At 50.1% G+C, this 27794-nt stretch overlaps 1 protein-coding gene across 2 annotated transcripts in view; it reads left to right on the top strand.

Moving 5' to 3' along the window:
- Nucleotides 1-27794, top strand: part of PLK4 (polo like kinase 4) — a 217631-nt gene that overhangs the window by 175320 nt on the left and 14517 nt on the right. For both annotated transcript variants that reach the window (XM_086962183.1, XM_086962182.1), the window contains exon 15: nucleotides 20034-20140. In XM_086962183.1, the coding sequence (XP_086818309.1) occupies nucleotides 20034-20140 (107 nt within the window). The remainder of the gene's footprint in view (nucleotides 1-20033; nucleotides 20141-27794) is intronic.

Raw genomic sequence — 27794 nt, 5'->3', positions numbered from 1 at the left:
TTTACTGCCATAAAGGCGGAGGTCTTTTGATACGTCGCTGCCCTGTCTTGCTGCGCTCATGGAGATCTCTCGGCTCTGCATTTAATTTCTCCCCCCCCCCACCCCACCCTCTTGGGCTGCTGGAGCAGTTGGGAAGGGCACCAAGATGGATAATCTTACTCCTCTGGGAAAGGACAAAGCTCTGGCTCCTCCCTAGGCTATCCAGCTATTGGACACACGCCTGAGGCGGGACCTGGATCACCGATGCCTTGATTATGGTAGTGCTGCTAGTGTACTAACACCCGAGAGCTTGGGGCATAAATGAAGCCCCCTGCCACTTGGACATTTGATTCTTGAGTTTACGAGACTCAATATATAGATGTAGAATAAACTCATAAACTATCGGCCCCTATTTTATTTATTTATAGAGTTTTGTATAGCGCGAATAAGACCCCCTAGAGGGTATCGGAGTGCTTCACGTTATAGGGTATGTAGGATACAGTAGTAGGAACAGACACTTCTTACATATTTGGGAGTAGCATGGTAAAGCTGGTGTCTGAATAATAGGCAGATATATAAACAATAAAACATAATGTATCTAAGTGCAGAAACTTGTTCATTAGTATTGTTTTCACTTCATTTTTGAATGAAGAGGTAGATGCGATTCGACAGACATCCAGTGGCAGAGAGTTCCATATCTTCGGTCGATGCCTTACCAGTCTCTGTAGCTCGTTCCTCTTTCAAAAAAAAATATATATGTTGTTTCAGTAGTAATGAATTTGCATTTTGTGAGGGTCTGCATCCCCCTGGTAACTCAAGATTTTGTGCCAGATATGAGGTTCTTATCATTTTGGGTCATGCGAGCAATCTTTAGCTGAATTCTTTCTTTGTACGGAAGTCATTTTAGAGATTTCACAGCTGGAGATATGCAATAATTTCTTTTTGTACCGGTTATCAGTCTGGCTGCAGCATTAAGGGAGGCCTTTAGGGAGGCCGTATTGTATTTAGAAAGACTACAAAGAGTGGGGCTTCCGTACTGTAGTCTAGGCAATACCTGAGCTTGGACCGCCATCTTAGTTGTCGTGTGGTAGGAAGGGTTTGAGTTTCCTTAGTATACTCTTTTGGTGATAAGCTCCCTAGGTGGCATTGCTGATATGATTCTGCATTTTCAGGTGTTTGTCTAGAGTGACTCCAAGAGATTTAGCGGACTCCATAATGTAAGGTGTATAGTTGAAGGGTTTTAGATGCTTCCTCCAGACGTCGATCTTGGGAGTGTGGTTGGGGGAATCGATGAGGAGGAATTCCGTTATGGCCGTGTAGAGCTTAAGTTGGTTAGTGAGCCAATTTTGCGTGTTTAATAAAGTAGATTTGAGGGAAATTAAGTCTTCAGGGGCGGACATTTCTGATAGTTGTGTCATCTGCGTACATGTTATAAAGAATGTTTGCAGTGTTCAGAGCATTTGCAAGTGGTTCCAAGAATACATTGAAGAGATTGGGTGAAAGGGCAGACACCAGAGATATTCTGATATTGACAGCTGATGTGCTGAGAGAGGGATCGATTTACCTTGACTCTTTGGGTTCTATTTTGTAGGAATAGTGTAAACAATTGCAGTACAGGCCCTGATAGCTCCATCCTTTGTTCGAGAATGGATAGTAATTTATCATGTTTAAAGTATTGAGGGCAGAGGATAAGGGGGGGGGGGGGGGGGGGGGGGGGGGGGGGGGGGGGGGTTGGTTGCTAGTGTTCCCTGACCTTGGTTCACTAGAAACCCGTGAAACCTGCCCCTGGGGCCCTTATATGTATCATCCCAACCTTTTGGGAGTGTGTGGGAGCCGGTTAGGCATTGCCAGCTTATCTCCCCCTTCCCTCCGCCCACCCCCGATTGACTGCATTACAATCCCAATAGTGGATGTGAAGCTCAGCCTTGGCACAATTGAATCCAAAACTCACTCTCTAACTATGAGGCTTGACCACATGAAAGAAAGATTTGACAATCCTGACGGCCACCGTAGCCAATTAGAACATGGAGTATCAAAAGCTGAAGATGGGGCAACATCTCAGAACGAGCACCTGCTACACATGGAGAAAGGTCTTGTAGTCAAAGCCCAAGAATGAGGATTTGGAGGCACGCTCTCGACGCAATAATGTGCCTCCCTGAGTGTACAGCCATGAACAGAATTGAAGACTACATGGAGGATGTTCCGTTCCCTGTTTGGGTGGTGCTCACGTCCATGTTTACTGTGAAGCCCGCAGACCGCTTCCTGAGCTCTCATACCCCTCTGGGGTTAGACCGCTAAAGTGATAAACTATACAGCTACACTGTACTGCACCTGCTGCCTAACCACTTACCCCAACTTAACTCTAGCTGTTCAAGCTGTGCTGTGGAAGTTTCTTCCAGGCAAACTGCTTCTACGTAAGGTTGGCCTTAAAAATGCTCTGTTATACACGGCAAAGCATTTTGAGACCATTATACCTTGGCTTCTTTTGGTGAGATGGCATGTCCTCCTGCCTCTCTGGCCACATCAGGAATGCATACCGATGACTGGTTATTGGTTTGTTTGACCATGGCCTTGCTGCCGTTATGTTTGTTGCTTTTGCTGTTGTGGTTGGGAAGGTGAGTACAAGCTCTTCTACAAGTTTGCATGATGGTGTGGGTGGGAGGGGGGCCTAGTTGCTACTTCAACCTGGACTCCTATGCCACAACATTACTACTGAGCCACACCTATTGAATATGTGCCATGCGAGATGCTTTTGCACACACCTGAGCAGTGGTCGTCAAACTTGTTAATGCCGCGCCCTCTCAGTGTAAAAAATAAATCTTTGCCGCCCCTGTTTTCACAATTTTATTAAATTGGTGATGTTTAAATATGTCTAAACTTGTTAAAACATTGCAGTAAAGTTCTGTTGCCCCTGTTAAAAATACAATCAAATACATGATGGTGTAAAAGTATTCACAGTGTGATAATCAGAAATTGGGGCGGGAAGGTTTGAAGAATATTTAGAATCCCTTCACATTGACACATACTCCCAGCCAGATATAAATAATATACAATGTTAAAAATGGCCCATTACAGAGAGGCTTACTACTGCTCATTTTTTCCAGATTAAAACAAAGCAGTGTTGTCAGCCTGATGGCTCTTTTAACCAGAGCCTGGCGCACCCAAACGCCCCCCCCCCCCCCTGCCCCTTTCCTGGGGCCAGTTAAGGCCCCCAAGGGGGCCCACCTCCCACTTTGAAGACTCCTGTGCCAGGAACTGCTGAAGTTTGCTCTCTTCAAGGTCCCCTGGTCTCATGCCATTATTCCTTTCAAATGCACTCTGTTAAACTGATGACGTTGAACATCCGCAGCTTGAACAATCCACGTAGCGCTAGACATGTCTTCCTCTAGGTATCATGTAGATATAAGATTGCTTCAGGAAGTGCACTTGGCACCTGACACACAAACTAGGATTGGGGCTAGCTGGATAGCAGAAGCCCACGTTACAAACTCACTGTGCCAGAGGTGTTGTGATACACTAAGGCAAACCTTGGCGCATGCTAGCCGCTATTTGGTACAGGGAGGGTAGGTATGTATCTGAAAGAGACACGTTAGTGATAGATTCCTTACCTTAGAATATCCCCAGGCGTCAGACTGGATCCGGAAATTTTTGCGTAGCAATACCCCTGCGCGCTGGTAGGCGTCGTCTGCGGCTCCGCGTCCGTCGTCGGCGTCGTGAGCGCCGGGATGACGTCGTCGGAGTATATAGACGGCGCCCATGCGCGCTGACGTCAGTTCTTCTTTTTTCCGCGCCAGCTAGCGCAGATCCGGAAGAAGCTCTACCCCCAGTCACTTTTTGACTGAAAACTTTTTTGATCTTTTTGATCCTCTATTTAGTCGATTCTCGACTATCGGTGCCAGGGATGCCCGGGTTCAAGCCTTGCTCGAAGTGCGGCCGACTCATGTCGGTCACGGACCCCCATCGCCGGTGCCTGAAGTGCTTAGGCCTCGACCACGACGATCGAACCTGCTCCGACTGCCGGGCCCTGACGTCGAAGGCTAGGCGGGAGCGGTCCCGCAAGCGTCTCGAGCTGAGGCAGTCGGCCCCGCGCCGCTCCAGGTCCCGGTCCCGGTCCCACGGGAGGTCGAGGGACAGGTCGCGAGGTCGGAGTCATCGACGTTCCGGGAGTGGACACCGATCGTCTGGTTCCAAGTCCTCAGGTAAGAGGCATGAGAGGTCGGAGCGACACCATCGGTCCTCCGACCCGCCCCGTCGCTCGCACGATGCGACCGGGGACTCGGGCGACACCGCCCACGCGGCTCCGCGGGAGTCGCAAGCGTCGCCGCCTGCCCCACACCTTCGGGTCCCTGGGCACGGCGCGTCGCAGGAGGAGGTCGAGAGGTACCTCATGGCCATGAGGGCCCTCCCTCCTCAGTCGGTTCCCGTGGCGCCTTCGGGCCGATCGGCTCCGTCTGGAGGTCCTTCCGGGTCGGGCGCTTCGGCCCCGACTACGTCGGGCGCTTCGGCCCCGGCGCCGCTGGCGACTTCGGTCCCGGCGCCGCGCGACCTCGCTGGATCCGGCTCCGGATCCGGGACCTCGCCGGTCGACCTTACGACCTCGCCGGCGCCGTCCCTTCAGGTGTCGTCCCCGGCAGCCGATGTGGTTGCCGACCCCAATGCTTCCTACGGTCCTACTCAGGAGTCGGAGGGGCGCCGCTGGGCGCCGATTCCGTCGGCCTTAGGAGAGTTCTATCTCCACGAGGAGGCCCTGGCTGTTAATCCTGGTCTCCAGGAGCCAGGTGACGAGGAGCAATGGGAGGGGTCCGAGGACCCTCTGGCACGTGATTGCCAGTCGTATCAGGACTGGACATATGAGCTTGGGGAGGCCAGTGGTATTGACACCTCGCCAGACACTGGATTTACGTCGCCCCCGACTGTGGCTTCGGAGGCGGGTTCTGCTTACAGTGTAGTGTTGACGAAGGCAGCTAAGGCCTTAAACCTTCAGCTCCCCGTCGCGGCCGTGAGGACTAATCTCCTCACTGAGGTCCTCAAACAGCAGTCCGGCTCCGCGGAGCCCCTCCTGCCGTTCAACGAGGCCTTGTGTGACGTTCTTCTGGGCACTTGGTCCAAGCCCGCCACAGGCCCCCCTGTGGACAGGAACGTGGCCAGACGCTACCGCCCGGCACCGGGCGACCCTTGCTTTTTGTCCACCCACCCCACCCCCGAGAGTCTGGTCATCCAGGCCTCCAACTCCCAGACCGCATTCCCGTCGGCCCCGCCCGACAGGGAATCCAAGAGATATGAGCAGTTCGGGAAGAAGGTCTTCTCGTCTGTGAGCCTAGGGCTACGGTCAGTGAACACCAACTGTCTCTTGGGCCGCTACACCCACACTCTGTGGGACACGGTTGCGGAGGTGCTGCCACAATGCCCTGAGGAGGTCAGGGCTAAACTCAGCCAAACCCTTGCGGACGGCCGAGATGCGGCACGTTTTTCTATCCGGTGTGGGCTGGATACCACGGACTCACTGGGCAGGGCGATGGCAACGACGGTGGCGGTTCGACGCCACGCCTGGTTGAGGTCCGCCAACTTCTCGGCCGATGTCCAGGCCACCCTCCTGGACATGCCGTTTGATGGCCGTCGCCTCTTCGGCGACAAGGCAGACCATGCGCTGGAACGTTTCAAGGACTCCAGAGCCACGGCCAAGTCCTTGGGCCTTACGGCCCCACGCCAGCAATCGGGTGCCTTTCGCTCCTTTCGTGGCCACGGAAGGGGCGCCCCACCACGGACCGCCAGCCACACGCCGCAAAATATCCAGCAGCGCGGTGGCGGACGTGGGAACCGCCGCGGCGGTGGTCGGGGTCAGCGGCGAGGCCAGTCCACACCTCCCTCAGCAGCCCCTGCCTCAAAACCTTCCTAGTCCGAGTTTTCAGGCCCATGTGACGCCTGTGGGAGGCAGGGTTCGCCATCGCCTCTCCCACTGGCATACAGTCACTTCGGACAGGTGGGTGCTGCAAATTGTCCGAAGGGGTTTCTCCCTCCCCTTCGAGTCTTCCCCTCCATCCATGCCACCTCAATACCACCGTGTGTCGGGGGATCACTTGCAACTTCTGCAAGAGGAAGTTTCGGCCCTCTTGGCCAAGAGGGCCATCGAGCGCGTTCCTGGGCCAGAAGTAGGACGTGGCTGTTACTCCCACTACTTTCTGGTACCCAAGAAGGGCAAAGGGGGCCTACGCCCTATCTTGGATCTGCGGAACGTCAACGGCTTCCTCCGGACGGAGAAGTTCAAGATGCTCACTTTGGCTCAGGTCCTGGCTGCCCTGGACCCAGGAGACTGGATGGTAGCGTTGGACTTGCAGGACGCCTATTTCCACATCCCCGTCCTGCCGGCCCACCGGCGTTACCTGCGGTTAACGGTAGGCCTAGAGCACTTTCAGTTTACCGTGCTCCCCTTCGGCCTTACCAGCGCCCCACGGGTGTTCACGAAGGTGATGGCGGTGGTCGCAGCCCATCTGCGCAGGCAAGGGGTGTCAGTCTTCCCCTACCTCGACGACTGGTTGTTGAAGGCGGGCTCGCCCCAGACAGTCGTCACCCACCTCCAGACTACGGCCGACCTCCTGCACTTGCTGGGGTTCTCCATCAATGTGCCGAAGTCACACCTGTGTCCCTCTCAGAAGCTCCTTTTCATCGGAGCGGTTCTCGACTCGGCGCAGTTTCGGGTTTACCCACCCGAGCAGCGGGTTCGGGATATTCAGGCTCTGATTCCTGTCTTCAGACCGTTATCCCGGGTCTCGGTCAGGTTGACGCTGCGGCTTCTGGGACTGATGGCCTCCTGCATCCTTCTGGTGCGTCACGCCAGGTGGCGGATGCGGGCTCTGCAGTGGGACCTGAAGTTTCAGTGGGCCCAGCATCAGGGCAACCTGTCCGATCATGTCCTGATCTCGGAGGGCACTGCGAAGCAACTGCAGTGGTGGCTCACGGACCGCGACTGGGTCAGTGGCAGACCCCTCTCTCTACCCCAGCCGGAGCACGTAGTTGTGACGGACGCGTCCCTCCAGGGCTGGGGAGGCCACATGGGAGAGGCGGAGATCAGAGGCCTCTGGTCTCCGGCGGAGTCCCGGCTCCACATCAACCTTCTGGAGCTGCGGGCGATTCGTCTTGCACTGAAGGCATTCCTCCCCTCTGTCAGGGGGAGCGTGGTGCAAGTGTTCACCGACAACACCACCGCCATGTGGTACTGCAACAAACAGGGCGGTGTGGGGTCGTGGACCCTTTGCCAGGAGGCTCTGCGCCTCTGGCAGTGGCTGGAACATCAGGGCGTGACCCTGGTGGTTCAACACCTGGCAGGCTCTCTGAATGCCAGGGCGGACGAACTCAGCCGCCGGTGCATGATGGATCACGAATGGCGTCTGAACTCGGACGTGGCGCAAGGTCTCTTTCTACAGTGGGGAGAGCCTTGGTTAGATCTATTCGCCACAGAAGAGAACGCGCAATGTCAGCAGTTCTGCGCGTTGGAGTTTCCAAGGCGGCACTCGCTCGGAGACGCTTTTCGTCGCGAGTGGAGCTGCGGTCTGTTGTACGCCTTTCCGCCTATACCACTTCTGCACAGAGTGCTGAAGAAGATCAGGCGCGACCGGGCCCAGGTCGTCCTTGTGGCTCCGGACTGGGCACGAAGATACTGGTATCCCGAGCTACTCCGCATGTCAGTCGATCCCCCGATTCGTCTGCCTCTTCGAGAGGACCTTCTGTCGCAGCAGCAGGGGACGGTCCTGCACCCGAACCTGTCCAGTCTCCACCTACAAGCTTGGAGATTGAGCGGCGGCAGTTGAGGCCATTTGACTTGCCTCCCGAAGTCTGTGACATCATTCTGGCAGCCAGGCGTCCCTCCACGAAGTCGGTATACGCCTGCCGGTGGAATAGATTTGTGGCATGGTGCGCAGCAAAGGCTGTGGATCCCCTCTCTGCACCCCTTTCGGAAGTGCTGCTCTTTCTTCTTTCCCTTGCCCAGCAGGGCTCTGCTCTGGGCACTCTTAAAGGGTACCTTTCTGCCCTTTCAGCCTTCTTGAGGCTACCAGATCAGCCTTCTTTATTCAAGTCCCCTATTGTGAGTAGATTTCTGAAGGGCATCACGCACATTTTCCCTCCTGTTCCCTTCGTGATGCCCCAGTGGGACTTGAATCTTGTTCTCACCTATCTGATGTGTGCTCCCTTTGAGCCACTTCATAACTGCCCTCTTCGTCTCCTTACTCTAAAGACGGCCTTCCTGGTTGCCATCACCTCTGCCAGGAGGGTGAGTGAGCTCCAGGCTCTTTCTTCTTCTCCACCTTTCCTGTCTGTTCATCCTGATAAGGTGGTGTTGCGTACACGACCTTCCTTTCTGCCCAAGGTTGTCACGGCCTTCCACATCGGGCAGTCCATCACCTTGCCCACCTTCTTTCCGCCTCCGCATCCCTCGAAAGAGGAGGAGAGGCTCCACCGTCTGGATCCAAAACGTGCGCTCTCCTACTACCTAGACCGCACTCGCCAATTCCGGGTGGATGACCAACTCTTCGTTGGTTACGTGGGCGCGAAGAAGGGAGAGGCTGTACACAAGAGGACCATCTCCAGGTGGATCATCTTGTGCATCCAAGCATGCTACTCCATGGCGAGGAAGGAGCCCCCGGCTGGATTGCGGGCTCACTCCACTCGGGCCACGGCAACGACAACTGCCCTGGGCCGCGGTGTCCCCCTGCAGGACATCTGTCAGGCAGCCACGTGGGCCTCGCTGCACACGTTCGCAAGACACTACTGCCTGGACAGTCAAGTCCGGAGGGATGGCTTCTTTGGCCGTTCCGTCCTCCAGGACTTTCTGGTGTGATATTGGTTCGCAGACCCACCACCGGGGTTGGTATTGCTGGGGTATCTATTCTAAGGTAAGGAATCTATCACTAACGTGTCTCTTTCAGATGCACAAGTTACTACTTGTGTAACGATATATCTGTAAGAGACATTAGTTAGTGATAGATTCCTTACCGCCCTCCCATCCTCCCCGTTCTGCGAACCGATATTTAGGGTTAAGGTCATCCCCTTTCAGGGCCCTAGTTTCATGGCACCAGTGTTAGTTCTATCATGGCTCTGCGTATCTGGCGCGGAAAAGCTGTGTTATCAGAACTGACGTCAGCGCGCATGGGCGCCGTCTATATACTCCGACGACGTCATCCCGGCGCTCACGACGCCGACGACGGACGCGGAGCCGCAGACGACGCCTACCAGCGCGCAGGGGTATTGCTACGCAAAAATTTCCGGATCCAGTCTGACGCCCGGGGATATTCTAAGGTAAGGAATCTATCACTAACTAATGTCTCTTACAGATATATCGTTACACAAGTAGTAACTTGTGCTATAGTTAAAGAGCTGCTTTACAGTCATAAAGTTACTATTCCCACCACTTTTAGGCCCAATAATGGTGACCTGCAGTTCTTCTTGTAGGCCTGGGGGCATATATTCAACCTTTGTCCCAGGACCATATTCTTCGTTGGGGATATTAATGTTGTGCTAGATCGGATACTTGATGAATCTGGCTTGGGTTGAATACTGCACCCACTTGCTGCACTTCAGCTTAGAACTATCGTGTCTGACAATGACCTCCCAATTGTCTGCAGATTAAGATACCTGGACGACCGAGAGGGCACCTGTATCTTCCATGAACACAAGACCAGGATAGACTACTGATTAGTTACCAGGTGTAGGAAAGTTCCCCTTTTTGGCATGGTTGAACTTTCCTTCAGGAGGAAACTTAAGACGTGGCTGTTTCCCTGTTAATGTACCAGAAGCCGTACTTTCAGCACAGTACTCACCAGCGCGGGAAAGCCTTTGGGTAGCCAATGCGCTTTACAAAACAAACAGAGAGCAGGTTCTGTCTGTCCCACCCCTCCTTGACAGTGAGAGCCGACCAGCAGCCAAGGTAGCCTGGCAGTGGGAACCAGGGTTTAGGCCTTCAGGCGGCGTGGTTGGTTGGCGGCAGGAGGGACCGTCGGCAACCATGAGCGAGAGAGCACTGAAGCTGCTGGACTGGCGAGTGGCACTGCTGAGCGTGTAGCCTGGCCGGCTGAGGGGGCTGCGCCGACCGGCTAATGTCCCGACACGAAAGAACAGTTCCGGGTGTGAAGGGAGTAGTCGTCCGTCCCCAACCAACCCAATTGACGGTGATTTCTGCGGCTGGGGTAGGCCGGTAGCGTAGCCTTTGAGGCACTGCCCTGAAGAGGACTGGCTGCTGCCGTGTTTGACGTTGGGGACAGCCTTCAGGGCCCTGCAGCGGCTGCATGGTCAGACTGGCCTCGGGAGAGACTGTGGTGGAGAAGAGGAGGTGGAGAGGCCCTCAGCTGTGCACGTGACGAAGGTAGGCCGCAGCACAGGTACAGTGCGGGGGGGTGAGAACTGTGAGACTGTGACGCCCCCCATTCCTGGCGTGCCCACAAGCAACCCGGATCGAGCACAGACCTCAGGTCGGGAGTTTCCCCGTCTAGTGCTAGGCGGTAGAGGAGAGGTGGCCCAGTGCTCAACTAGGCGCATGTGCTAGCAGTGCAGCCGGAGGCAGCGGCGAGCAGCTCCTACACATAGGCTAACCGGAAGGATGCCCCGTGGGACAATTTGGGGTGGGACTTGGCCCCTCACATCGCTTGAACATCTGTGGTGCCTGACCTGGAAAAGGGAGAGAGCACCAAGTGGAACAGTCAAATGCGGAGAGGATATGGCCCGACTGAAGGAGACTGCCCTGCCAGGCTTTAGGGCTTATCAAGACAACTAACGGCAGTGGTCTCTACCAAGTACTTGGCGCCTGGATTGTAGCTGCTCTGCCCTGAGCGGCCCTCCTCAGGGTTATGTTGCCTGCACTTTGTCTCCAAAGGGTGTGTTCAGAGTCTGGCTCTGCTATGGGACTCAAATGGACCCCTGGTGCTGGTAAGGCCAGGTCCTTGGGGTGCGAAACGCCCTGGGTCATCCCACAGAATGGCAAGAGCTGAGACAGAGGCATTGGGGAGGAAGGGCCCCCTCTGGCAGTGGGGTGGGGGTCCCAGATTGCTGTGGCAGGACGGACGGACGGATGGACTGGCTGCCATCTTCCAGCCCGCACCTAAACGACATGTTGCTGCAGTCTCTGACAACGATGTCACTAGTGCGCATGGTGCTTTCGGATTATCTCTGCACCAATGGCGTGGAGTACACTCCCTTATTGTTAGTATGGGAAGCATTAAAGCTGGTAGTGAGGCGCAAATTCATTGTTATATCGGCGGCAGAATACTGGACATTCTTGAATTATTACACTGGCTTGCACCGTACTGCTTCACACTCCGATACAGAATACATACTAGAGTACTTTTACTCCATAAAGCTTCCTTGGCTAGAAGACCCACACAGGCAGCATCTTGAGGACCCCTTCACGGGTGAAGGCAGAGAGGTGATACAAAGCACCAGGCTCAGTTGGTCTGACCATTATTTTACAAAAAAATACTCGCATATGCTGGTGCTCACCATGTATAAAGGGGCCCGCGAGGCAGGTACGCTTCTGACATCCCAGCGAGAAGCCCTGGTAGTTATCTTGAAACCTGACAAGCCCCTCAGCAGCTGCGACTCCTATAGAAATATTATTAAATGTATTTATAAAATCCTGGTCAAACTGAATTCTAATAGGTTACTCCCATTATCACCTAACATCGTTAGATCGGACCAATCTGGCTTTATACTGGGATGCTCCACAGCGCTCCCTATTTGCGCTGATACATTACCTAGTCCGCTGCCATCTTCCTCTACGTCACTAACGCGTTTAATTACCTCTAATGGAAGCAACTTATTTTTTCTGCTGAAGAGACTCTGCATCAGTCCCTAATTCATTAATTGGATTAAGATTCTTTATGCGCAGCCCTCGGCCCGCTTAAGGATAAATGGTGCAGTGACCTCTCCATTCCTTCTTGCCAGGGGCACCTCTAAGGGCTGTCTGCGTTTGCCTCTATTTGCGATATCTATGGAAACACTGGTGGCAGATTATGGCAACACCACTATAAGAAAAGTCTAATTTACCCAACTAGGCGTCTTCATAGTCTCCATGTACGTGGACTAAGTCATGCTCTATATTAGGGACTTGACGGCTGAAACCTTGCCAATACTCAGGGAGTTTATCAAATTTGGATGTATCACTGGCGTCACTATCAATTGGCCTAAATCAGTCCCCTTCCTCCTTACAGAAGCAACAAACACTTACTCTTGACTACCAGCTGTAATGGTCTGATACTGCTGTTAAGTGCCTCAGCATCTGGATAAGCAGAGCTCAATTACATTAGCCTTGAACAATATAGCAGGGTACTCATGGCTTGAAGATAGAGTGCCCGCATGGACTAAACTGCCCCTATCCATGGCCAGCAGAATCGCCGTTGCCAAAAAACCTTTTTGTTAATGTGCCTGTACTTCTCACTAGACACTTCTCCCAGCATGTCTATCCCTGCCTTGTAAGCTTTCCTTGGGCGGGCAAACATTCCAGCCTGAAATGGTAAGTGCTGACGCTGCCACTTATCCAGTATTATGGGTATCTTTCATAGATTCACATGCCTGAATCATTCCCCGTCGTCGGGGTGGGGGTCCCCGGTATATAAAAAAAGTAATGTCATAATGACATATATACACTAATAGGCCGGAGGCCTCACATTAGTAACATATCTGAGTCCTTTTGTAAAAAAAAAAGGACCAAACTTTGGCCAGGAGCCAATCAGCTACTACCACCCTCTAGAACCTTCCTGGAAGGAGCCCTAGTCCCTCAGATTTTCTACTGCACGTCATGCTAAGGGAGTCTCCACTGAGCTGTGCTCAGGTTTCTGGTATTTCTGGATTTATTCCATAATTTTCTCTTCATATTTACTCTTGTGGAGGAGTACTAGAGTCTACTATGTCTACCACTCCTACAAAAGGGCTCTTTAGACCTTGTGCCTCGTGTAGTAAGCTGAGACTGCATGTAGATGACAAACATGAAGACTGCCTCTACTGTCTCTACCCTGACCATTCTGCCAAGGATTGTAAGGTCTGCCCCACTTTCTCTGTCAAGACTCTAAAAGATAGAGGGACGCCTGCTTCTGTGGCTTCAGAGACTGAAGGACAAGGATCAAACAGTCTCTTCAGGTGAGAGCGAGTGTTCCTTCAGGAGCTCACACTCCTCTTCCAAAAGGCCAAGACAGACATCTCCAGGTCCGTCTAATATGCCACCTCAAAAGAAGACGCCAAAGTCTTCAGAGGCTCATCCAAAAGCCATGGCAGTTAAGACTCCTCTTCAGGAAGCCACCTTCAAGAAGCCTGTGCTGGTGTCTTCTGCCATGCCTGTAACAGCGTCGACAGTAACCATCTCTACGTCGACAGTATCGGCCTTCACCACCTTGACGACATCTACCTCAACATCGTCGTCGTCAGGTAGGTCTCTAACATCTATTATTCCTGTCAAAAGAGCGTCGACGACAGCTTCTTCGTCGACGTAGTCGAAACAAACAAGTCCATCACAGCTAAATGTCAAGCTCCATGAGAGTTCGGATTACGAAGATATGGGTCAGGCAGAAGTCACATACCAGGAGGAATATCCATCTCCTCCTCCTTCACAACCTATGGTGTGCCTCCCGGCCTCAATAGTCACGGACCTCCAATTACTCATAGCGGACTACAAACAGCGGTTTCCGCCTACTCCGCCACCTTCAGTAGTGCCACCACAACTTGTGACACCAGCTCCTCCACCTCACCCTAGACCACCTTCGCTGGTCATTATTCCGGATCCTGTATCTTTGCCTCCTCAACAATCTTCGGATAAAGAGGAAGCAGTGGAAGAAGACGAAGGTCAACAGGAAGAGGGAGAAATCCAGGATGATGAGTGGAATGACTATATCATTTCACATCCGGCATCCCCAGACCAGGCACAGGCGGATTCACCTCCAGAAGATATTGGGGCGGGGGGTTTATAATGTTATAGAGCGAGCAGCAGCAAGGTTCAAAATAGAGATGACCACGCAACCTCAGGACTCCTTCCTATATGACTTTAAGGAGCCATTCAAGAAGACCGTTCGGTCAATCCCTATAATTGAACACATCTGGGACCAGGGGGTAAAGATAATGCAAAATCCCTCATCTCTACTTCCAGTGCCGACCAGGCTTGATAAGAAGTATAAGGCCCCGGACACGGCTCCGGCATGCCTTACAGGCCATACTAAACCGGACTCCGTGATTACACAGGCCGCGCAGCGGAAATTCAACAACCCAGCTGCTGCACTGACTGCGCCTCCGGATAAGGAGGGCCGTTAACTGGATAACATCGGGAAGAGGTTCTTGTCGATGTCTGCCATTAATGTCAGGGCGGCAAACTCGCTTGCGCTCTTGGGGCGTTACAATCGCCAGATGTTGCCCCATACCTAGGCACACTGCCAGAGGAGCAGAAAGAAGAGGTAAAGAAGATCCTCCTCGAGGGAGAGCGGTCCGCCTCGGAGATTATTGGCGTGGCGATGGATATCGCCTCTACAGGATTTCGCCAGCTGGCGGGGGCAGCGGTCCTTAGACGCCAAGGCTGGCTGAAAGCTACATCTTTCCGGCCGGAAGTCCAAGCAAAGGTACTGAACATGCTGTTCGACGGAGAGCTTCTCTTTGGGAAGCATATTGATGAGATGCTGCAGGGTATCAAGAAGGATACTGAGACCGCAAAATCCCGAGTACCCTCCAGTACAAGAATACTTCCTTTCGGGGCTCCAGAGGAAGAGGCCAGCAGACAAGAGGTGGCTATCAGGGATACAAATCCTCCTACGGCTCGTCCCAGCAATACAAGCCTCAATACCAACAGAGGCAGCAACAAGGCCAGTCTTCGTACAATAAGTCTTCCTTTCGAGGCAGAGGAGGAAAGAAAGATTCCGCCAGAAGGCAATGACTTCTTTCTCCAACAGGCCTCCACTTCTTCCCCACGTTACGTAGTTGGAGGGAAAATTTCCAACTTCCTCCACAATTGGCAAAGAATAACGACTGATCGTTGGGTTCTCCAGCTGGTTCGGTTCGGGCATACTCTGGAGTTCGTGGACACTCCTCCTTCGAACCCCCCATGTCACACAAGAATTTTCATCTCCTTCAACCGGAACTCTCACTAATGCTTCAGGAAAGAGCCGTAGAAAGAGTTCCAGAGGTCATAGGGGAAAGGATTCTATTCACGGTTCTTCGTGATAATGGAGACCTATACTGGATCTAAGGAACCTCAACAGATACTTAAAAAAACAATCGTTCCGTATGGTATCCATTCAGGAGGTGTTACAGCTACTCAATTCCAAGGATTTCATGGTGTCCTTAGACCTCCAGGACGCCTATTTTCACATACTCATCCACAAAAGTCACCGCCAATACCTAAGGTTCACTGTGGCGGGCGGACATTACCAGTTCAGAGTGTTGCCATTCGGCCTGAAGTCGGCGCCACGCATTTTTACAAAATGCCTATCTCCAGTGGCAGCTTACCTTCGCCAGCACCATCACCAGGTATTCCCCTACTTGGACGACTGGTTCATCAAGTCTCCCACTCTAGAAGGCGTGAACAGATCTTCCAACGCCTGTCTTCGGCTCTTCGAGAGTCTAGGACTTACACTCAACCAGGAAAAGTCAGTACTGCAGCCCTCTCAACGCCTCACTTTCCTGGGAGCAATTCTAGACACACATCAGGAGAAGGCCTTTCCATCACAGGAGCGTCAGGGCAAACTGAGGTCGCTGGCAGCCCACATTCAGGTCAAAAAGACCAAGGTACGACTTTTCAAGTCACTGCTAGGAATGATGTCCTCCAACATCCTCCTAATACCACACTGCCGCCTCCGTATGCGTCCCTTACAGGAGGCGTTATCTCAGTGGATCCAGTGTACGGGATCTTTCGACGATCTAATCAGGATCACTCCGTTCATGGTGAAGGCCTTGCACTGGTGGCTTCAAACAAAAAACCTGAACCAGGGCCTTCCATTCCTGCTTCCAATCTCCCCACACGTGATAACAACAGATGCATCATTGGAAGGATGGGGTGCGTTCCTGCAGGAACTTCAGATACACGGTCAGTGGTCGCCAGCAGAAAAACTGCTCCACATCAACCTGTTAGAGTTGAGGGAAGTATACCTGGCTCTTCGAGCTTTCCTGCCCAGAATCAGGAACTCCCCAGTGCTTGTGAGGACTGACAACACCACCACAATGCGTTATTTAAACAAGCAAGGGAGAACTCGATCCATGACGTCTCAAGAATCGCAGCGAATTTGGAAGTGGCTACTCCAACACAACATTTCGCTGAGGGCGGAGTACGTCCCAGGAGCAGTCAACACCCTGGCGGACTCACTAAGCAGGCAACGCTCCATTTGCCACGAGTGGGAGCTCGACCAACATGCTCTCGGCGCAGTATTCTCCCCATGGGGCAGACCTCACCTGGATCTATTTGCGACGGAGATCAACGCAAAATGCCAACATTATACAAGCTGGCTTCCCCAGAAAGGATCTCTAGGGGATGCATTTTCGATCGCATGGTGCAACGTCTTTGCTTACACTTTTCTTCCATTTCCCCTGATCCCCAGGGTCCCTCGGAAACTGAAAGCAGAGCATTGCACACTGATCCTGGTCGCCCCCGCGTGGCCACGCCAACACTGATTTACAGAACTCCACCTTCTATCGCTGGAGCCTCCGATTCCTTTCAGGCCTTACCCGCATCTCCTCACTATGAACCAGGGGCAAGTCCAGCATCCAGATCTGACATCTCTCAGATTATCGGCTTGGCTCCTGAGTTCAGAGAATTCCAGGACCTAGATATCACGCAGGACTGCAGGGTTGTCTTAGCCCGGGCCCGGGCTGACAGTACCAATAAGACATATTCTCTTAAGTGGAAGAGATTCTGTTTATGGTGTAAAGCTAACAAACTGCACGCTTTCTCGTCATCTCCGGCACAACTTATGCCCTACCTGCTTCACCTGGCCAACTCTGGATTGGCTCATGCCTCAATCAAAGTCCACCTGGCAGCCATATCTCGGTTCAGACACTCTTTGTCTGGTGTTACCCTATGGTCCAATAGACTGGTCAAGCAGTTTCTGAAAGGCTTATTCAGGACTTATCCTCTGGTGAGACCTTTACCACCTACATGGCAGCTCAATATTGTCCTGGCGCAGTTGATGAAACACCCCTTTGAGCCAATGCATAAAGCAGATCTCAAATACTTGTCACGGAAAACAGCTCTCTTGCTGGCTCTCACGTCAGTAAGGAGGGTGAGTGAGCTGCAGGCTTTCTGTATTCAGGACCCGTTCCTTCAGTTTAAACAGGACAGAGTCATTCTATGGACTAACCCCAAATTCATACCAAAGGTTCCGTCTGCTTTTCATCTAAACGAACCTATTGTCCTGAGATGTTTCTTCCCTAATCCATCTTCAACAGCGGAGAGATCTCTACATTCCTTAGATCTGAAAAGATGTCTGAAATTCTACTTTCATAGAACGGAACAATTTTGCAAGTCCAACCAATTATTTATTGCCTTCAGCAGGCCCAGGAAGGGCCTACCATTGACAAAGCAGAGCATTTCAAGGTGGATCTCTGTGGCCATCGCCTTCTGCCACCAACAGGCGGGACATCCGCTGGCCGCCAAAGTTCCGGCTTATTCCACTAGAGCGGTTTCCACTTCCATGGCGCTCTTTTCTGGGGTGCCCATTGTCGACATTTGCAGAGCGGCGACATGGAAGACACCACATACGTTCACCAAGCACTACTGCTTGGATTCAGAACTTATGAAGGATTCAGCAGTGGACAGGCGGTGCTCCGTCATCTATTTCATTAGAGGTGAGCCTTCTTCCTTTCATCCCACCTTTCCTATTGCCTGATTGCACATTTCTTATCCTGCTACTGTTTGCAGTTTATTCTGTTTCACTATTGATAAGGTATCATCAAGTGTCTTACATGCTATATTATGCGAAATGTGCTGCCTACTACTTGCTACTCTGATTCAGGCATGTGAATCTATGAAAGATACCCATAATACTGGATAAGAAATGCGTTACTTACCTGTAACTGCAGTTATCCAGTATTGGTATCTTTCATAGATTCGCATGCAACCCACCCGCCTCCCCTGGAAGGGCTCACCTTGGTTCTCTCAGTAGGTACTACTTAGCACTGTGCACTGAGTACTACTAGCACTCCTCCACAAGAGTAAATATGAAGAGAAAATTATGGAATAAATCCAGAAATACCAGAAACCTGAGCACAGCTCAGTGGAGACTCCCTTAGCATGACGTGCAGTAGAAAATCTGAGGGACTAGGGCTCCTTCCAGGAAGGTTCTAGAGGGTGGTAGTAGCTGATTGGCTCCTGGCCAAAGTTTGGTCCTTTTTTACAAAAGGACTCGGGTTACTAATGTGAGGCCTCCGGCCTATTAGAGTATATATGTCTTTATGACATTACTTTTTTTATATACCGGGGACTCCCACCCCGACGACGGGGAATGATTCAGGCATGTGAATCTATGAAAGATACCAATACTGGATAACTGCAGTTACAGGTAAGCAACGCATTTCTTCTTTGCACCAACCCATGTCTTTTCTACCCTACATGGAAATTGACAATATGGTGTATGTGCCAGTGAACATCGCCCTTTGTTTCTCTGCTAATCGCCCAACATGGGCATCAAAATGGCCAGATGCTTTGTATGGAGGGGCAGAGTAGAGTATGTGCATTCCGGATACGGAGTTGCAAAACTACTGCGCTCAAGCACAATTTGTGCACTTCTGGCGCCATCCCATGCCTTTTCGACACAATTGTCTGTATGGCATCATGCTCCGTGAACACCGCACTTTGTTCCCCTGCCAGTTGTCAGAGAGCGAGCATTGGCCTGGCCAGGTGCACTGTATGGGCCTGCAACCGTCTTAGACAGCAAGCGAAGTTAGACTGCCTATTCGTTGCAGGACTTCCTCTGCTCTAGAACACAACACAACTGTGGATCGAGGTGTAGGCACCCAGACGAGGTGCCTGAAATTAACCTCCCTCAGCGAACTATCTCCAATGGCAGATTCGTCTCACTGCAGGCTTTTCAGGAGCGCCTACACTGCACACTTTAGACATCTTCATGCACCACATGCTTTAGGTCAAGTGCAAAACTCTGCAAGGTTCCTTTCCCACAGCTCGTGTCCACCTACCGGCATTTGAGAACCTTGTGGGTTATTAGTCTCCCAAGAGGCTTAATAAATTCTTTCATAGTCATGCAGGACATCGCTTCTGTATGCACTCCATGGGCCCGACTAGTGTCGCAAGGGGATCTCAACATTTGTTGTATTACTGCCTTAACTGAAGTGCGATGTACAGCAACCTGTGGTTGTCTCTGTGAGTTGCATGTTAACTGCTGCATTCAAGCCTTGCATGCTCAATCTGCTATTAATTCCAGTGAACTGTACTGGGTCTTCCATTACCCATGGCCCCTTGTTGCTCGCAGTTTCCTCAGTCCTTTTATTTTCGTAGTATTATTGTCTGAACTTCCCCTAAATTGGGCAAGGAATGGTTAAGCTCCTTCATCTACTGTCTGGGGTGATTGCATGCGAAGGAAAGGTTATTTTTTTTATTATACATATTATTTGGCAAGGGTATCATCCGATACATGTGCAACCCGCTCTGCTAGTGTGTTGCATTTGTGTTGTAAACAAAGATGGCAGTGTTGGGTGTTGAACTTTGTAGGTGGTGCTTCTCTGTGATGCTCAAAATCTTAAGGCACATAGTCAAATTTCCTGTTCATTGGTGGTGAGATTGATTTTGTTTTTTTAAGGCTTTCTTTTTAAATAAGTGTTTCTAAGTCGAGGCTGGTTGTGGGTACAAAATCACAACCTATTTCCGCAGAGAATACTCTAACTTGGATGCTGTTTTGCTAATTGTAAATAATAATTTTCCTGGATCGGCCTCCTGAAGCTCTGATGCATATTCTGCTAAGGCATATAATCAAAAAGCATGATAATTACTATGCTTGGTTTCCATTTCACTCTTTTTATTATAATACACTGCTACTTAAAAGCAGATCGCAGCAGTGGAAAAAAGACTAATTTTCAAAATGTTTTTACAGTTGAGCAGCGGAGCTGTATGGGTTCAGTTCAATGATGGAACACAATTATTGGTGCAAGCGGGTGTCTCTTCGATTATTTACACAACGCCTAATGGTCAGACAACTAGGTAAGTACTAGTCTTTGATATTTAAAAATGTGTATGTAGGGGTGTGTGTGTGTGTATGTGTATATATATCAGGAGTTTCTAACCCTTTCTGGACTAAGAGCTACTTATGTTCAATGATACGCATTGACAGCTGCTAATATATTAGTGCGGTAGAATTTAAATTTTGTATGTGTATAATATTTCAACCAAGCAAAAGCTTTCTAATTTAATAAGCTGTGCTGCACACAGGTGACCTACTCGGAGGTAGCTGGAGAGCTACAGTACCTAACAAGCTACTTGTTAGAGACCCCTGGTGTTTGTGTGTGTATATATGTATGTGTATATATATATATATATATATATATATATATATATATATATATATATATATATATATATATATATATATATATACATATTTGCAGCGTGAATCTTTCTAGATTTACTATGCTATGCATTATTCAGCAGTCTAGTGGTTGGGTCCGGAATCGTAGTCTTTTCTTTGTTTTGTTTTCTTGTAGCCCAGGTGGGCGTCGACGTCCCATTTTTTGGTGTCCTTCCTGTGACGTCGGCTCGCTTCCTGCGGAAGCTCCCACCCTTGGGCACCATCTTCAGATACTTTTTTCCGCCGTTGGGTCTGGATCGTTCCCGAGAGGGCTCCAGAGTTTTGGAGAAAAGAAGAAGCCAAAAGCCAGTTTTTGGACGAAGGGGATTGTGAAGACGACAAAAGACTACACCATCGAAGGGGGCGACGAATGAGAAGGAGAACTTTGACGCCCGACGGAGAATGCACGCTAAGGGGGCCCCCTGAACGCAAGACATGGACAACACTTTGTTTAAATTCTGCCGTAACTGCCACCACAAATACGCGCAGAAGGACCAGCACCCGGTTTGCAACCTCTGCCTACCGGTCGACCACGAGAGCAAGGACTGCAACACCTGCTCCGCCTTCACGCCGAAGACTCTCCGGGTTGGATAGCGCCAGCGAAGAGCTAACTTTAGCATGCAGGGCAAGGGCCAGCCACTGTCCCTTTGAGACCTGGGGCTCTCGACCGACGAGGAAGACCACGTCACCGGAGAAGACAACTACACGGTCGTAGAGACCGATAAGAAGACTCCTAAAAAGGTAGGAGACTCGACGGCCCATAAAGCCCCGAAAGACTCTAGACAGTCTGAACCAGACTCTCAAACACGAGGGCAAGCCCTCGAAGGCACAGGCGCCGAAAGCTTCGCGTACGTGGCTGCGCCCAGGCCCAGCGGATCCTCCGAGAAGGACTCCCAGGCGCCGAAGACCGGCGAACAGCCAAGGTCGTCGAAAAGCGTCCCCGAAAGGGAACGTTCGACGCTGAAAGGAAAGGACCCGAAGAACACTTTGGTGCCGATAAAAGACCCATAGCCCGTCTCGGCGCCGAAGCCCATCTCTGCACCGACGTAGCCACCGAAGAGAACGGCAGAACCATTTGACGCCGAACAGGCCGTCCAAATGGAGAAGAAGAAGAGACGGCTTGAGGCCGAGATGGAGAACATCCTGCAGAGAAAGTGAGAATTCGACGAAAGGATGAAGAGCTTTTTTAATTCTGTCGAAACCAAAGCCATTGGTCGTCAAGATAGACGAGGAAGAGGAATACGACGTCGAAGGAGCTTCGGAAACCCCAGAACCACTGGAAGATCCAGAAGAGGAAGCCACCTACTACGAGGAGGAGGCAGATGACGACCAGAGGACAACTCTGCTCGGCATCCTCGGAGACACAGGACCTGGAGTGGCAGGCCCTCGACACTGAGAATCCAGAGGAAGGCGTCGACCCGTATCCGTCGAAGCCCTCGCCGCCTGATGACATTGGAATATACAATGCAGTCATCAGAAACGCAGCAACAGCCTTCGGGGTGAAACTCGACAAGGAAAAGCCTAAGGCGGATTTCCTCCTGGAAACACTGCTACCAACACAAACTAGAAGCCAGTATCTACCCATGCTCGAAAGCATCAAGGCACAGGGGAGAGAGGCTTTCAAGGAGCCTGCAACTTGCAAGTCAGTCACTCCCAGAACGGAGAAGTACAAGCACTCCTCCAAGGACCCACCCTACATTCAGGGATCGGTCACTGCAGACTCCATTATTGCGTAGACTGCAAGGAAGAGTGCCAATGTGCCAACTACTTCAGGGCCACCCCCAGACAAGGAAAGCAGAAGGATGGACCTGACAGGCAGAAAAATTGAGAGGAATGCCGCAATGCACTGGCCCATGGCGATTTCCAAAGCTCTGCTGAACAGGCACCAGTACCATATCCTGGACGAGCTGGGCCAGTTACTTAAGCACCTCCCACAAGAATACCAACAGAGGGCTTCACACCTTGTGGAGGAGGGGAAGAATGTCACAAATTCTTGCCTCAAATGACATGTCCAGCAGGCTAATGATGCTGGGCATCACGGAGAGAAGACAAGCCTGGCTCAGGATCTCAGGCTTCAAGCCGGAGGTGCAACACAACATTCTGAACACCCCGTTCAACGGAGAGACACTGTTCGGGGCACCAGTGGATAAAAAGCTCACCCAACTGAAAAAAGAGAACGAAACTGCAACATCCATGGGGGCCTTGCAATTCAGAGGAGCAAGGAGGGGCACCCCGTCACGGAGACCTAACAGGAGAGGGGGAAACCAGCCAGGCACGTCGCACCAGACATTCCAGCAGTCCCACCAGACATTCCAGCAGTCCCACCAAGGCAACACCCAAACACAACAAGGGCAACAGAAGCAACCCTGGCAATACCAGCAAAGGGGCCATCCTTTTTGCGGGAGGGCGAATGAACCTGGACAGAATAGAAGAGGGGGACAATAACTCACCTTCAATTGACTGTCACGCAACAGGTGCACACCCATGCAAAAACTCTCAGGGTGGAGCACAGCTACAACAACAAGGAGTTGCACAGACTAAACATCAGCGAGCATGTAACACCGGTTGGAGGAAGAATAAACCTTTTATTCCAGAACTGGAAGAAAATAACCACAGGAAAATGGATACTCAACATCATTCAGTTCGGGTACTGATGGAGTTGGAAAGAACACCGCCAAACAAAAGACCAAAAAGAAGGGTGCTACCAGAGAAGGAGCTAGAACTACTTCAAAAGGAAGCAAAGGAACTCCTGCAAAAGGAGGCTATCGAACCAGTACCTTACAGAGAAAGGAACAGGGGAGTGTACTCAACTTACTTCCTGGTACCAAAGGTGGGCGAAACAATGAGACCCATCCTGGACCTAAGGTTCCTAAACAAATGCATAAAAACACAAACATTCAAGATGACGTCCCTACAAGAGGTACTTCCTCAGATACAAAGCCGAGACTTCATGGTCACCATAGACCTCAAGGATGCCTACCTCAACATCCCAATAAACAGGGGGCACAAACATCTGCTGAGATTTACCATCAACAAAGATCACTACCAGTTCACGACCCTAGCCTTTGGACTAAAATCCGCCCCAAGGGTCTTCACAAAGTGCCTTGCAGCAGTTGCGGCGCACCTAAGGAGGGAAGGGATCCACGTTTACCCTTACCTGGACGATTGGCTAATAAAAGCAAGTTCATACAAGACATGCAAACAGCACGCACAGTGAGTGACATGCACACTAATGGCCCTTGGATTCTCCATCCAAGGGGGGAAATAATCAGTGAAACCAGAACAAGTAAAAATGTTCCTGGGAGCACAGATCAACACCTTATAGAGCAAGGTGTTCCCCAGCGAAAAGAACACTGGCACTGCTGAAGGAGACAAGCCTCAACCAGAAGGGGCGAGCTTTGACAGTGAGGACGGTGAGCAAAATAATGGGTATGATTGCCTCATGCATACATCTAGTGCCAAACGTACGGCTCCACATGAGACCATTTCAGGAATGGCTACAGGACCAATGGTCATAAGCTACAGGTCGTTGGGAAGATCTAGTGGTTGTAACGCACTCAGTGCAAGAAGAGATATCATGGTGGAACAAGGGGAACATAACAGAAGGGAGGCCTCTAACACCACCGACCCCAACGGTGACAATCACCACAGACGCATCCCAGAAGGGATGGGGAGCACACATGAAAAAACTCAGTGAGGGGTCTGTGGACACCAGCGGATGCGGTCAAACACATCAACTACCTGGAACTGAAGACCGTTTTCCTCGCAATAAAGGCCTTACAGACGAAGCTGTACGACAAAAGTGTTGATCCAAACAGACAACACAACAGCAATGTTCTACATCAACAAGCAGGGAGGAACACAATCAGCCCTTTATCGAAACTAGCACAGGAAATATGGAGATGGGCCATCCCACTCAAAATAGACCTGCTAGCCATACACCTACTAGGGAAGGACAATGTGGAAGCGACTGGCTCAGCAGACAAACATCGGCATCCCACGAATGGGAGCTCAATGCACAGGAAACAAGGAAGCTGTTCGGTAGGTGGGGAACACTGTCAATAGACCTGTTAGCAAAACGCCAGAATGCAAAATGCTGAAACTTCGCATCCAGGCAACCAGGGCAAGGGTCCCTGTGGAATGCCCTATGGATAAGCTGGTCGAAGACATTTGCTTACGCTTTTCCGCCGATTCCCCTGATACACAAAGTGCTCAGCAAGTGCAGAACCAGCAACATGACCCTGATACTGGTCGCACCCCAATTGGCCAGGCAGACATGGTACTCGCAGATCATGGAGATGACACAGAGTACACCCCACAAATTCAGGAAAATAAAAGATCTACTCTCCATGCAAACCGGAGAGGTGCTGCACCCAGAACCAGAGAGCCTCAGCCTAGCAGCATGGCTCCTGAAAACATAGAATTTGCACTTCTAAAACTACCGGAGAGCACCCTAAGGGTACTACGAGAGGCAAGAAGGCCCAGCACACGAAGGTGCTATGTGGCAAAATGGAAGAGGTTCACACTATGGTGCAAAAAGAAAAAGCTACACAAAAAGATGACAAAGGAATCAACAGTGCATAAATACCTCATGCACCTGCTCGAAGCAAAATTGAGCTCATCCTCGCTAAGAGTACACTTGGCAGCGATAGTCGCTTACACAAGATGAGAAACAGGCAAGAGCTGCTTTACATCACTGATGGTAAAGAGATTCCTGGAAGGGACAAAGAGGATTGCACCGCCAAAGAGGTTGCCACCACCAGCATGGAACCTTAATTTAGTCCTAACGGAACTCATGAAAGCGCCTTTTGAACCAATTCATAAGGCCTCCCTACAATTGCGAACTATGAAAACAGCATTCTTAGTGGCAATCACCTTGCTGCGCAGGGTGAGCGAACTAAAAGCGCTAACGCTACAAGAACCCTACATCCAAATTCACAATGATAGGGTGGTGATGAGAACGGACCCACACTTTATGCCAAAGGTGGTGTCAGGGTTCCACATCAACCAGACAATACAAATTCCAAGTTTCATCCAGAAACCAGCAACAAGCACAGAAAGGGCACTGCACACTCTGGACGCCAGAATGGAAGTCATGCACTACGTAGATAAGAACTAAGGAACACAGGAAAACAAAACAGTTCTTTGTGTCCTTCACAAACTGTTTCATGGGAAAACCAGTAACTAAGGGAACCATTGCACGATGGATCGCGCAAACCATACAATTCTGCCACAAGCAGGCAGGGCAGGAACTAGCAGAGGGGCCACAAGCCCACTCCACCAGGAAAAAGGGAGCTACTATAGCCTTCCTGGCTAACACACCCAATCAAGACATATGCCTGGCGGCAACATGGACTTCAGTGCACACCTTCCCAAAGCACTACTGTGTGGATATACAAATGAACAAGGAAGCACAAGTAGGACAGAAAGACATATATTCAACAGCCAACGCTCATCTTCCACCCAGCCGCCACAAAAGTAACAAACCGCTACAAAGTCTATGCACAGCATATTGAAACCAGAAAGATTCACGCTGCAAAACTAATAGTTTCTAACCTGTTGGTGTAGGTTTGCAGCTTGAAGATCTTTCCTGGATTCACTAGCGAACCCACCCACCTCCGCCAGAAAGATGAGGCTGGAGAAACGGGTGGTAAAAACAAGGACAATGCTGAAACAGACTACTTAAAAGTCAAAGTGGGTAAATAACTTACTTGAACATTGCCATGGATTCGGAAACAGAACACAAACGAGAAAAAAAGAATCCGAAGATGGCGCCCAAGGATGGGAGCTTCCGCAGGAAGCGTGCCGACGTCACAGGAAGGACACCAAAAGGTGAGACGTCAACGCCCACCTGGGCTTCAAAAAACAAAGAAAAGACTACGATTCCGGACCCAACCACTAGACTGCGGAATTATATATATATATATATATATATATATATATATATATATATATATATATATATATATATATATATATATATATATATATATATATATATATATATATATATATATATATGTATATATGTATATATATGTATGTGTATGTGTATATGTATGTGTATATGTATGTATATATGTATATGTATGTGTATATATGTGTATATATATATGTATATATATGTGTATATATAGGTGTGATCAAGCTCCCTAGTGGAGTGAAACGCGTTACCTCTTAATAAATGTTTTTGAACCTGCTACTCACTCGAGTTGGATTATTGGAGAGCTTCACTTGCCTGTCTGCTGTGGCGCTGTGAGGTCTGCACCCTGCTGCTGCCTGTCATCCATTGACAGGCGGGGATTTCTTCACATGTATATATATATGTGTATATATATATGTATATGTTTGTTTGTTTGTTTGTTTGTTTGTTGAGAGCCCATGACTTGACAGTCAAGCCTCAAGGGGGTCAGGATATCTCTTCCCTCATGAATTGCATATCATACTCTGCATATATCATATATGTCTATGCCATGGCAGTTTTTCATGTATATCTGCTTTGACAAAAGGTATTTACAAACCTAGATGCAAGGGTATAAGATTTTGCAGTAAGGTAAAACCACTTTGAAAGAGCCGCGTGACTTAAGTTTTTCATTTTTTCATTTTGTACAGTAAGTTGCATGAAATCTGTATCACTAAACCGTTTCTCTCATGTACGTTTTGTTGTACTTTGGTAATAATTTGAAATTTGACGCTTCCACTTCAGTAATACAGTTTTGAATTGCGTTTAGTAGTACAGTTGCCCTAAATAGCATGTGTTATTGTCGCACATTTATTTTCATTGTTATGGCGTGTGCACACGAATATATATCTTGAAAATCTTTAGTTAAAATTGAATGACTCTGTTTAGGGTTTTCACAATGTTGCGTTCGTAGCAGGTCTAACCTCCACATATATAATGATAATCCACCTCTTCAACAATAAAAAGCAATTGGGTTTTAAGGGGAACTACTAACATTTAAGCATAGTTCATGAGTAAGTTCGGAGCAGAATGTAAGAATCCTAGAAAACATTTTTGGGATTGTTTAATTCAGTGCTCAATTTACAAGGCTATTTAGCACTTTTCAGGTCTTGCTTACCAGACAGTGCAAGCTGTCTGGGTGCGTTAGTCCTTGTTGTGAACTAATTGGTCTAAGAGCTCACAAATTGCTTACCATTGGTTGACTTCGTCACTCACTATCTTCACTAGTTAGGACGTCACTAACTTGCTATTTATCAGTTGCCTTGTGTGGGCTTGCCTTCCTCTTCTGTGTTACTTGTGGCCTTCCACTGCTCACTATTCAGGAAGTA

The sequence above is a fragment of the Lissotriton vulgaris genome, chromosome 3_1 (genome assembly GCF_964263255.1).
Source record: "Lissotriton vulgaris chromosome 3_1, aLisVul1.2, whole genome shotgun sequence".
Classification (NCBI taxonomy): Eukaryota; Metazoa; Chordata; class Amphibia; order Caudata; family Salamandridae; genus Lissotriton; species Lissotriton vulgaris.
Note: the sequence above shows the minus strand (reverse complement) of the source record. Positions and strands in the feature narration are given on the sequence as shown.